Raw genomic sequence first — 13,604 nt, forward strand, 5'->3', positions numbered from 1 at the left:
GGCTCATCGGTGCTGAGTATCTATTGTAGGTAGACCCGCAGCCGGAGATCCTCGCCTTCCCGCCCACCAGGGCTGGGCCAGGGCACGGCGAGGTTGAAGAGCAGCAGGTCCAGGGGGCTCTCCAGGTCCTCAGCCGCCAGCATGTCGGGGGTGAGAGCGGTGAGCACGAACTGATCCACCTCGACCACCAGCAGCGCCGCGAAGCCCAGGGAGGAGACCGTGTTCTCCGTGCCACCCCGCAGCTGCACTGTCACCTGGAAGTACTCCCGCTCCATGCGGCCCAGCAGCTCCACCCGCATGGGGACGGAATCGTAGCTGGGTCAGGGCTCGGCTGCCGTGTGCTGGTAGCGGATCCCACGTTTGGGGGTGGGGAGCTTAGTGCTGGGGCGGCAGGGGTGTGGGTGGGTGGGGGAGAGAGAGCCCAGTGCTGGGGTGGTGGGAGGGGGACACTGGTGTGTGTGGGGGAGCCCGGGTGGGGGGGCAGCCAAACATTTTTTTGCTTGGGGCGGCAAAAAACCTAGAGCCGGCCTGGTTCATGGGGGGCTGTAAGTGCAAGAATGGGATTGAAACACAAGGTCCTCTGGGAGAGGTATGCCAGTTTGGAGTGCCTGGGAGGCCTTTAGGAATAGGACTGCAGGTTGCCATGATTTTTATTCTCATACATGTACACAGGCATGACTAATACATGTTAATCCTGATATTCTGAACACCACCTTCTGATAACTCTTGATGCAAATTTTCTGTGTAACAATTATCAGAGTCCATGTTAGTGAAAAACAGTATTAACAGTCCAACTTTTAAAAACAATTTCTCAAATGTTGAGGATGCTGAAGGAATGAACACTATGCTATTTGTGCACAGGCAAATTTATCCTGCAAGTAAGACGTGTGTACATTTTAGCCCCTTTTCCCAAATCTCCATACTGTGATCCACTGCTGCTATTTCCAAACTGTATATTTACCCTATGTGAAACATAAAAAGAAAAGGTCACTGTCTTCTGTAGGACAAAGATAAGAATTTAGGCTTTGCAATCATGCGTATTCTGCTTACCTTGCATGCATTTCAAAATGTAAACTCAATTATCAAGTTAATACTATTGTCAGAGTTTGAATGTGCAGTATATACAAGATAACAATAATTTATTATTTTGTAGGGTATGTCTTAACCAGGGTTCCCTCTAATTTTTTACATCCATGTGTGGAATGACTTTTGTTATGTGCATCAATATGGAGGTGATGTGTGACACACCACCTTCATATTGGTGCACATAACAAAAGTCATGTGATGGGGGTGGGGCTGAGGGGTTCGGCGTGTGGGAGGGGGCTCAGGGCTGGGGCAGAGGATTGGGGAGTAGAGGTCTGAGAACTCTGGGGTGGGGCTGGGGAATGAGGGGCTCAGGGTATGGGAGGGGGATCAGAGCTGGGGCAGAGGGTTGGGGTGCGGGGGGTGCAGGCTCTGGGGTGGAGCTGGGGGAAAGGTGTCTCTCCCCGGCTGCGGCAGCTCCAGCGGGGCTGGGCCGGGCCAAGGGAGGGGCGCCTCTCACTGCCATGGCACGTCTGCGCTGGGGCCGGCAGGGAGAGACATCTCTCCCCGCCGCAGCACAGAGCCCCTAAGTGGGGCTTAATAGGCAGCTGCGTGGCTGCGCCGCTTAGAGGGAATTTAGGGCCTAACAATTTAAAATATCCAGCTACCATTATAATTACCTTAAATTAACTCTTAAACTCTCAAGGAATTTTCTGCTCACCTGTCCTTCTGTATATGTTAGCAACGCTAAGGGTATGTCTACACTACAAACCTAAGTCGACCTATATTAGGTCGACTTACAGCCACCGGAGTAGTTATTGCACTGGTGCATGTCCACACTACCATTCTTGGGTCAGTGGTGCACGTCCTCACCAAGAGCCTGGGCTTCAGATCCCAGGTGGGAGCAGGGTCTGAAGCCCCCTAGGCTTCTCACCCCATCTCCCAGCCAGGAGCGAGGGGAAAGCCCCCCAGGCTTCTCACCCCAGCTCTCAACCGGGAACATGGTCCAGCCACCCAGCCCTCTAGGGGAGTGGGGGCTTTCTTGTCAATTTCACAACTCCTACCATGAAATTGACAAGAAAGGGATGCAGTGTCTACACAGACAGTGCGTTGCCCTAACTACACTGTCATAAGCCTTATGCCTCTCATGGATGTGGAGTTATTATGTCACCGTAGTATGGCACTTACATAGGTGGGATGAAGGCTGTAGAGTAGAAACTGACATAATTTGGTCAACATAAGCTACCTTATGTTGACCTGTGTAGTGTAGGCCAGCCCTAAAATGGCCAGCTTTTAGCCGATTTAATTTAAAGGAAAACTATAAAACTTATTAAGAACCTGTTCACAGTTATATGGCAGCTGTAACAGGAACACTCTTGAAAAGACATCTCTAACAGTTTTTTTAAAATGTGTATATACAGAACATTATGCCTCTCACTCTTCTTTTGTTAGAACGTTAAATATATAGTTAAGGTTGAATTCCCCATCATCTAGATGCAAGGGAGTAATGCCAGGGAGCCTTATTGCAGTGAAATATCCAATTCATAGAAATAAAATATTCAGAGATGTGATTGTGGTGAGATGGGATTCAGATACATTATTTTCACTCCAATCCACAATACTAATGAGAGCAGCCTATGGTTGCTGGGTTGGGGTTTTCTCTCCATTTTCTTCCCAGAGTTGGGAGGCAATATTTAGGTAGGAAGGAAGGCAGACACCAAGCTAGGAGTACATGCTGCTAGATATGGAATTTCTGATAAAGTGACCAGGGAGGGAGAAATATAAGTGAGGCAAATGTTTCACAATAAAAAGTGGGAACTAATTCAGCTGTCTGAATAGCAATGGTGTTCATGTTGCTTGGGAAATTTAACATCTTCCCATCTGTGGTGATGTGCAAAAATAAAATAAAATTACGATCAGACTCAATATTGTAGAAACACTAGGGTTTTTTGCATGGAATAGATATACAAGTGTGAGGTTACTTAGTTAAACTACATTGAACCTACATATTTAAATGAAAACCACCCATTATATGTTTGCATTATGTACTTAAATTCCATGTGCTGAAATTTCAGAATTTCCCAAATCAAATATTGTCATCATGATTAAGTTTCCTCACATTTTCAGAAGCTATAGACCTAGCAGGTATAGTACTAATTCCTCCAAAGCAGAATTGCACATATGCCTGATTAATTACTTTTTGGAGTCTCTCACCAAAAGGCCATGTCCATAACAAATACGATTATAATAATTTCCCAACTTCACAGATTGTGGTGAAGGACAAAGAACTCCGCATCACTCAGCTTAAGCGATAAATTGCTTACAATGATATTTAAAGCAATACAGCATACTACATTACATTTGCATTTATGTTTCTATACATTTATAGATTGACAGGTATTTAAAGTAGATCTAGATCTAGAATAAATTGCGTCATGGAACGGGCCACCCAAATACCCGAAGAGAACATGCTTCAATACAGAAATAAAATCCCCACTGACTACACACCGCTAGCCAGGGCCGGCTCCAGAGCCCAGCGGGGCAAGCACCCGCCTGGGGCGGCCCTTTCCGGGGGGGGCGGCAAGCTGGGCCGGCGGACCTGCCGCAGTCATGCCTGCGGGAGGTCCACCAGAGCCCCGGGAGCAGCGGACCTGCCGCAGGCATGACTGCGGAGGGGACGCTCGGCCGGCGGCTCCAGTGGACCTCCCGCAGGCATGACTGCGGACGGTTCGCTGGTCCCGCGGCTCGGCTGGACCTCCCGCAGGCACGCCTGCGGCAGCTCAACCGGAGCCGCCGGACCAGCGAACCGCCCGCAGCTGCGGGAGGTCCAGCCGAGCCGCGCGACCAGCGGACCCTCCGCAGTCATGCCCGCGGGAGGTCCGCTGCTCCCGTGGCTCGGGGGCGCCTCCCGGGCATGACTGCTTGGGGCGGCCAAATTTGTAGAGCCGCCCCTGCCGCTAGCTGTCACCTATCACCCCACACTAGAACACATATGGGGTATCATCAAACAGTTACAACCCATACTCAATGGGGACCACAGTCTGAAAGAAAGCTTTCCTGAACCCGCCTCTTACGGCTATCAAGCAACCCCCCAACCTTTCCAAGCTCATCGTCAGACGCAAACTCCCCACAGACCAGGACACGCCAACTAAAAGTGGCTCTAGACTCTACCACAACAACAGATGCAAAACCTGTGGACGTATCTCCACTGCCACAAAGATCCCTGATAACAACTATGTGGGTGAAACCAGATAATCACTATGCTCTCAAATGAACTCACACATATAAAAGACAAAAACACCATGTTGTCTATAGATGAACACTTTTCACAAGCGATCACTCTATATCTGACCTATCAGACTTCATCCTCAAAGGAAACCTGCACAATATGTTCAAAAGACAAGCCTGGGAGCTTAAATTCATAACTCTGCTAGACATTCAAAATTATGAACTGAAGAGAGACACTGGATATATAGCTTATCACAACAATCTATGACTAACTAACCACCCCCACCCAAGCTATTTTTTCCCTTTCCCCACTATGAATGGGGAGGTGTTAATGGGCCACTTCACCTTGAATGGTCCCTTGAAATATGTATTAACTACTTATGCTAAACTATCTGTTCCACTCTATGTTTAGCTGTGACACTGTGAGTACATTTCTCAGACCTGAAGAAGAGCTCTGTGTGAGCTCAAAAGCTTATGTCTCTCACCAACAGGAACCTGTCCAATAAAAGATATTACCTCACCCACCTTGTCTCTCTGATATCCTGGGACTAATGTGGCTACAACACCACTGCATACAATACGTACTCAAGCAATCTTACCATTTCTTTTAGAAGTGTACTTAGGCCGGGGTCGGCAACCTTTGGCACGCAGCTCGCCAGGGTAAGCACCCTGGTGGGCCAGGCCGGTTTGTTTACCTGCCACGTCCGCAGGTTCGGCTGATTGTAGCTCCCACTGGCCGCGGTTCGCCGCTCCAGGCCAATGGGGGCTGCCGGAAGCGGCGTGGGATGTGCTGGGCGCGGCAGGCAAGGAAACCGGCCCAGCCTGCCAGGGTGCTTACCCTGGCGAGCCGCATGCCAAAGGTTGCCGACTCCTGACTTAGGCTATGTCTACACTACAGACCTTACAGAGGCACAACTGTACCGCTGCAGCTGTGCCACTGTAAGGTCTCCCATGTAGCCATTCTATGCCGACAGGAGAGAGCTCTCCTGCCTGCATACTTAAACCACTCCCAACTAGCGGCAGTAGCTATGTCAGTGGGAGATCACTGACAGCTTTGTCAGCATCTCCTGCTGACATAGCACTGTCCACACAGTTTTTTTCATAGCCCTGACCGACAAAAGTTTTACCAACAAAAGTGCTAGTGTACACATAGCTTATGTTATGTTAGCGTAATGCCTGTATTTACCAGGCTTCTCACTATACTTTCTGCATAGAAATATAAGACAGTGATGTTTAAAGGAGAAATGTAAATGGTTTCAAAAGTTATAGCGTTCGATACTTAATAGAAGTTTTCCATCTCATTTAATTTGTTACTTCAAATGCATTGCATCTAAATCATCTTTAGAAATATCTTACTGCAGAGAAGCAGCAAGCCTCCTACTATTTAATAGGCTCATCTTTCTGAAGTGAATAATGCTCTGGACAACTCCTAAGCAAACATGAAAGCATTTTAAAAAAAGATTGAAAGCTAAAACTATCAAAAATTCAAACCCCCCAAGGATCTGTGCATGGCGATTTTACACCAGAAAGTTTGGGTTTTTAGCAATGGCATGGGTGATGGAAATAATTTTTATTTTCATCATTTATAATTTGAAAATAATATAAGCTAAAGAGCCAGAAAATAATTAACAAAAAAATAGGAAAACTCTGTCTAGAATCTTGCTACATCCAGATCATTTTCTAAGAACTGTCAGGCCTTCTCTAATTATTTTGTTACTGACATAACACTGGCAAAAACTCAAGAAAATAAATAAATAAAAGGAATGGAAGGTAATTTAGTTACCAAGGAATGACACTAAATACCGTATGGCACACATTTCAGCTGCGGTAAAGCAAAGTTATTTTCGCCAGCAAGAACTACACCTGGCTTTATTCAGTTTTTAATGTGAAAAGTCCTGAGGACATCTCAGAGAGTGAAGGTTGAGAGAAAGAAAAAACTCATCTGAAAATGCATGGGACATAAGCTGGATGGAGCAAGTTTCTTCTTCTGATCTACCCTTTCCATTTCAAACCTTAATACTGCACTGCTTGTAATAAATAAAAATCTTTATTATTTGCACAATATGTTTTTCATAGAGAACAAATAATTTACATTATTCCTTTTTCCTGGATTTAATCTAAGGATAATTAACAGTTGAATTGAAATTTAATTATAATAGCAATTAAATGTATGTACATAAATAACTTCTTGAGTATTTTGGTATAATACATTATCAATACTTCAAGTTTCTTTTGGCTCTTTGGTGGTAAAATAATTGTTAATTAAAATCTATTATTTTTCTGATAGTGCAAGGTAATTATGCTGTAAAATACTGATACCTCAATATGTGTTAATTTAATAATTTTCAAAAACTTAGTACAGATACTAAGAAGTATTAGTATGTACTTGGGGATGTTGTACTTCTACATCACTAAAACATTCTTTGGAAAAGGGTGCTATGTATTTTCTATATAAACTGCAGTTCAAAAAAGAAACCTGCCTTGGAGCTTAAATTCATAAATGTGTTAGACACTAAAAATCAGACTTAATAAACACACTGAATTTATGGCTGATTACGGCAATCTGTAACTCTCCTTTGTCCTTTGAATGCAGAAGTGTTAACTGCCTACTTCACATTAAATGGTCTCTTACAACATGTTAACTCCTTATGTTAAACAATCTGTTCCATCTTGTATTTAGCTGTGACCCAGAGTACCTTTTTCAGAACTGAAGAGCTCTGTGTAGCTCGAAAGCTTGTCTCTTTCACCAAAGTCCAATATGAGATATTACCCCATCCACCCTATCTTTCCAATGACTGGTTTCAGAGTAGCAGCCGTGTTAGTCTGTATCCGCAAAAAGAACAGGAGTACTTGTGGCACCTTAGAGACTAACAAATTTATTTGAGCATAAGCTTTCGTGGGCTAGAGCCCACTTCTTCAGATGCACAGAATAGAACATATATTGAGGAGATATATATACACATACAGAAAGCATGAAAAGGTGGGAGTTGTCTTACCAACTCTGAGAGGCCAATTAAGTAAGAGAAAAATACTTTTAACATTTGAAACAAGAAAAAAAGGTGGACTGTGACCCCCTTCTCTAGAAATCCAAGTATAAACTCCAAAAGGAAGTTATGAATTATATGCCATAAATACCTTATTCAACATTTAAAGCTATAGAAAAGTGGCTTGTTAAGTTACATAAGATTTTGCTACAATGGTTACTTTTCCATTCAGAATAAGTAACTACCATACCAACCTCAAAATATGTAATATATACACACACAGAGCTGAGCACAGACAGATATGAACACATTGTATATGGTGTAATTATCTACTTGGGGGAGGGGGAGGAGGAAAGGGAAGGGGGAAGGTCAACACCAAGGATAAGTTTTAGTTGTAAAAGCTCATTAACAAGGCACACCACTAGCAAACTCCAAATCTATTATTTCCCTAACAGTTGCAATATCTATTACAAGATGTCGATGCTGGGGACGCCTGTCATACAGATAAGCTAAAATATACTTTTCATTCCTGATTCAATAACTCTTTTGGATTATATCTTAACCATTACTTCTGTATCCCAGGGGTTTTCAACCTTTTTTCATTTGCGGACCCCTAAAAAATTTTAAATGGAAGTCCGCTGGCTCAGGGGGTCCATTGGCCACAGGTTGAAAACCACTGCTGTACACTTATTTAAGGACTTCCCAATGTTGTATTCCAGTTGACTAACAAAACCTAATCTCTTTCTCTTGGCAAGCCATATTAAAAAGAATTTGACTAATGTCATCAGGGCCATAGCTTCTCCCTAAGACAATTTTATTTCATACTAACTGGGACTGAAAGAAATAAGGAAAAGGGAGCACGGTGTAATCCTTTGCCCCTTAATCTGATTTTCAAATATGTTTTTTGGGATCATGAAGTGACACCTCCTTCTCTCACTCTCTCTTTAATACCAATATCTATATCACTAGCCACTTCCACTTTTGCTTACATATTTCTCGTCTTTCCATTTTGTGAAATGTCATGTCTCTCAGACAGATGTTTGAATGACAATACCACAGCCAACGACATCTCATAAATTGGGATAATAGTAAGAGAATATGGTAAAATTATGAACTGGGTATATAAAATAAAATATTTTTTTAATGAAATGGCCAATATAGCATTTTCCCAGATCATTTTAAAATAGTTTTTGAACAGATTTAGAAGACTTTTTTTTTTCAAAATGATTCAGAAAATGTATCTCTACACTAAAGAAAATGGCACTGGCAGAATTGGCATTTATAAAATAAAATTCCTGTAACAAGGCCCACAATTTATATGACATCACCACAAAGCATTTGACCCTGACCTGAAAATGCCCTATATTGAGATAAAAATTGCATACAACAATATTCAGCCAATAAAGTAGCTCTCTAAAGTATCACGATTTTTTTATCATAAATCTTATTACAAATCACAATCTTTCTACTTATTAAAATGATCAGAAAGAAGTTATAAAAGCATTGTAAAAGAAAGGTTATTGCAATTTGAAAGCTCACTATGTTTAATGTGAACCTCAAGGCTACTAGTATATTTAATCCCATACAAAGAACCAAAGGAATAAATCTGCAATCACATGTCAAACTCTTTTATAAAAAACAGATTTAACATACAAGTAAAAATGGTCTGTTTCAGTGAGTTCAATATTAAACTTGTATAGTTAACTGCTCAGTTTTTCTTACTATTTCAAAAAGTGCTGCCACATTTTGATCATAATATAGATAACCTCTGAATATACTTAAAGAAAAAACAGGGGTATTACTGTCTTGTGTATATTTAAATCTTCCTGTTGTGTTCAAATGTACATTAAAACAAATTACTAAAAATGATTTTATGCAATTCATGTGACTTTAGTTTCTCAGCATAAATATTATTAATTACAGATTAACATCTGACCATTGAGACACGTGGGGATTACTATAGTTATTCACTACGTACACTACATTGAAAGTAACACATAGAATTAGACTATAAATTGTAACTATCATAAATCAGATTAGATTATAATCACTTTTTAATGGCTCAAGTGCAATTACACAGTAATCTGCCTAAAACATGTAAATAGTGATACCCTCATTTAGAAGATATGGCCCTTTCCTACATTTGGAACTGCATGTATACCCGTTTGCTTGCACAGAGCCCCACTGACTTCGGTGGATCTCTGCATAGATATAAGACTCTGTCTCTGCAGATCTGATGGCAGTCAAGATCTGGGCCTATATATAAGTAATACCCTATATTATTGCTACAAATTAACAATGTCACTTATGTTACAGGCACAACCACTAGCCCGTACTTACAAGGCAATTATAAATAGTCTGGCAGAATTCAAATTTTAATTTTTTTATAATGTTGTCAGATAATATTGATGTTCATTTTTAAGGTTTTTCCGATTTTTATTTATTTTAAATTTTCACAGTTGTTTACTGCCACATAATTTCACACATCAGATGTAAAAAATATTAGGGCTGTTAATCGATTAAAAATTAATCTTGATTAATAGCAAGATAAAAAAAATCACAATTAATCAAAGATTTAATCGCACTATTAAACTATAATAGAATTGGCATTCTATTAATGTTGAATAGTGCGATTAAAACTGCAATTGTGATTAATTTTTTAATTGAGTTAATTTGTTTTGAGTTAATCACTTGAGCTAACTGCAATTGACAGCCCTAAAATAGTCATATTCAATCACACAGCATCACAAATTGCACAGGTGAAAAAGAGCAGGAGCTGACATGTAGAATCTTTACTACTGCATGAATCCGGGAGCGGAGGAGAGGAGAGGAGAGAGAGAGAAAGACAAAGAAACCAACACAATTCAGTACTGGCTTGGTGGCTGTAACTTGAAAGCCAAATGAATGAGCCAAACAGCTAAGTAATTCCACAGCTGGCATTAGCTACTTTACAAGTGAACAGCTGCAGCGGGGCATGATGTCTCCTTAGGGACCAGAGGTGAACAGGATCACTATTAAGTCAAAATTGTCCAAGCCACAGTAGAGCTTTACTAAATGTAGCACTGTGCACCCAATAAATAGCTCCCCGGTGTTGAGGAAAAAAAACCTGTATTTGTTAATTAATAAAAACATATTCCAGGAAATCTCTCTTTCCATCTAACCAGGGAGATTGCAATGATTCAGACTCCAAAAGTAGTAATGAAGAATCTTATCCTTTCCTGTGCATAACGTAGGGAATTTAAAAAGGCAGCTTACACATTTAGTAAAAAAACCTATTTTTTAAATTGTTTTTCTCAAATACTCAATCTCCCCCAGATTCCTCTAAAACAGGGGTGGGCAAACTTTTTGGGCTGAGGGCCACATCTGGGTGGGGAAATTGTATTCAGGGCCAGGGCAGGGGATTGGGGTGCGGGAGGGAGTGTGGTGTGCGGGAGGGGGTGCGGTGTGCAGGAAGAGGCTCAGGGCAAGGGATTGGGGAAGAGGAGGGGTGCGGAGTGCAGGAGGGGGCTCAGGGCAGGGGTGCAGGAGGGGTGTGGACTGTGGGCGGGGGCTCAGGGTAGGGGTTTGGTGTGCAGGAGGAGTGCAGGGTGCTCAGGGCAGGGGGTTGGGGTGCACAGGGGTGCAGGATGCAGCAGGGAGCTCAAGGCACAGGGTTGGGGTGCAGGTGGGGTGTGGGGTGTACAAGGGGGCTCAGGGCAGGGAGTTGGGGTGCGAGGTGCAGGCAGGGGGCTCAAGGCAGGGAGTTGGGGGGTGGGGTACAGGAGGGATTCGGGCTCCGGCCTGGTGCCTCTTACTCCGGGGTGGCAGTGGTGCGCACCGGGGCCAGGGCAGGTTCCCTGCATGCCTGCCCTGTCCCCAGCCCCTGCCCTCTCCCCGGCACCCAGAAGCGCTGTGGCCCCTGGGGGAGGGGGAGCGGAGGGCTCTGCATGCACTGCCCCCTCCAGGTACCTCCCCTGAAGCTCCCATTGGCCCCAGTTCCCTGTTCCCAGCCAATGGGAGTTGCGGGGGGAGGTGCCTGGAGGCAAGGGCAACGCATGGAGCCATCTGCACCCCCGCCTGGGGATCGCAGGGATGTGGTGCAGGCGGCGCCGTGGGCTGGATCCAAAGCCCTGAGGGGCCGGATCCAGCCCGCAGGCCGTAGTTTGCCCACTCCTGCTCTAAAAAATACCCCTGTGCTATTTATTTCTTATCACAGATGTTCTGTCTATTCAGTTCTGGCAACTCTGAACACCAGAACTGGCAGCATTTTTTGTAATTATAATTTTCCTACTATGTTGTAATGGCATTGCTATTGGACTTGGGAGCTTTGGATGGTACACAAAAATATGTTTTCTCTCATTCCTTTATCTATCACAGCATCTTATCCTTCCAAAGGCAGGGGCTGCTTACAGCTACAATTTCCTCCCTTCCCCAAGCAGTGTGCAACCAGAACAATAACTGATTTTGCTGAGTTTTTATAACAGAAAACAAAGAAATAAAGTAAAAATAGCAAAGAAACCCACAGTTTAAGCTAATCTGCTTTTTTGTTCACAAATTCCAACTGCCTCATTTTAAATAAATACCTCAACAAATATCTACCTACCCCTGTAATGACTTGTACCATGCCACAGCCATACTTTTATGTTTAAAGTAATTAAAGGGTAGTGCATAACAAGAAAGAAAAATGAGAATGAACTTTTCATCCATTGGGTAACTGTGACAGAATGCATTCCTGTATTCACATCCAACGCACTATCGTAAATCTTTGTACAAAGTTTGTCTTGTGAAGTATCATTTGAAAACTCAGAACTTGCTCATCAGTAATATCATGGTAAAATGGGTGCATCAGTATTGTGTGTAAAGTTACAAACTTCTCCCTGTATAATGTATAAAAACTTCCTAACTGTAAGAACAGTGGGCCAGTGGAACAGACCGCTGAGGGAGGTAGCGGAAGCTCCTTCAGTGGAGATTTTCAAAAGGAGGCTGAATTGCCATCTCTCTTGTATGGTTTAGTCACAACAAACCCAGTGTCTTGGCAGGGGGTTAGACTAGGTGCCCATTGTGGTCCCTTCTAACCCTATGATTCTAATTACCCCTGTAATTCTAAGGTAAAAAATACATGTTCAGACTCATGTCAAACAGACCTGTTTTGAACAAAGGCGTGTATGCTTGTCTTAATTTTCCATAAACAGAGTCACCAAGCAGGAAGGGAGGGAAAAAAAAAGGAAGCTCACACAGGTGAAAAATCCAGCGGGGAACATCCTTCCAGACAAACACTTTCTCAGATGGAAATGCTTTTCAAGAGAGGGACTGAAACTATAAAAAAAGAGGGGCAAACATTCCCAAGGGACCCCTCTCTTTCTCTCCCTGTCCATCTCACTCTTTGCACCTGGGAAGAAGAAACATCCACTGGACTCTGAGAGAAGGGTCCTGACCTGAGAGTTTGGTCAGTAATATTGGGAGCATGTGGGTAAGAGCTTTACCTTGAATTAAATTTAGCCTGTCAAGTTTAGCATTAGAAAGTGGTTTATCTTTATTTTCTTTTAACGATTTCTGACTGTATTGCCTATGCTTATTCTCATTTAAAATCTCTCTCATTGTAGTAAATAAACTTGTTTGATTGTTTTATCCAATCCTGTGTGTTTAAATTGAGTGTCTGGGTAACTGCATTTAAGGTGACAAGTTGCTGTATATTATTCCCTTGAAGGAATAATGGACTTAATATATTTGAACTGTCCAGGAAAGGGCTGGACAATACAAGACATACATTTCTGGGGGGAAGTCTGGGATTAGGAGTGTGTTGGGGTCACCCTGCAGTATAACCAAGGCTGGTGAGAGCCAGGGTGTGACTTGCCGGCTGCAGTCTCTCTCTCTCTCTCACACACACACACACACACACACAGCATGCTGGAAAGTTGCTTGTGAGCAGTCCAGGTTGAGCACTATAAGAGTAAGGCATTGCTAGGCCCCCCAGGTTACCAGGCAGGGGGGACACAGGGCTGGTCCACACTAAGAAGCGGGGTCGAACTAGGGTACGCAAATTCAGCTACGTGAATAGCGTAGCTGAATTCGAAGTACCCTAGTTCGAACTACTCACCCGTCCAGACGCCGCGGAATCGAAGTCCGCGGCTCCAAGGTCGACTCCGCCACCGCCGTTTGCAGTGGTGGAGTACCGGAGTCAACCGCGGCGCTTCCGGAGTTCGAACTATCGCGTCCACATTAGACGCGATAGTTCGAACTCCGAGAAGTCGAACTCACCGTGTCGACCTGGCTGGTAAGTGTAGACTAGCCCACAGACTGCCACTGGTCTGGATTGCACCCTGCTATGTCACAGTAACTTTCTTTCTTATTAAGCCAGATGAGGAGAAAGAGGCTAGTAAGATGCAAAAC

General features: G+C 43.4%; 1 protein-coding gene across 2 annotated transcripts in view; it reads right to left on the reverse strand.

The window, feature by feature from the left end:
• The window catches only part of SNX29 (sorting nexin 29), a 393,141-nt gene that overhangs the window by 128,775 nt on the left and 250,762 nt on the right, over positions 1-13,604 (reverse strand). Inside the window, exon 19 of one of the 2 annotated variants that reach the window (XM_044978955.1) lies at positions 830-962. The exons of the other annotated variant lie outside the window; for it this stretch is intronic. Within the exon in view, the coding sequence (XP_044834890.1) occupies positions 939-962 (24 nt within the window). The 3' untranslated portion in view covers positions 830-938. Of the gene's footprint in view, positions 1-829; positions 963-13,604 lie in introns of those variants that run through there. 2 annotated transcript variants of the gene reach the window in all.

The sequence above is a fragment of the Mauremys mutica genome, chromosome 11, assembly GCF_020497125.1.
Source record: "Mauremys mutica isolate MM-2020 ecotype Southern chromosome 11, ASM2049712v1, whole genome shotgun sequence".
NCBI lineage: Eukaryota > Metazoa > Chordata > Testudines > Geoemydidae > Mauremys > Mauremys mutica.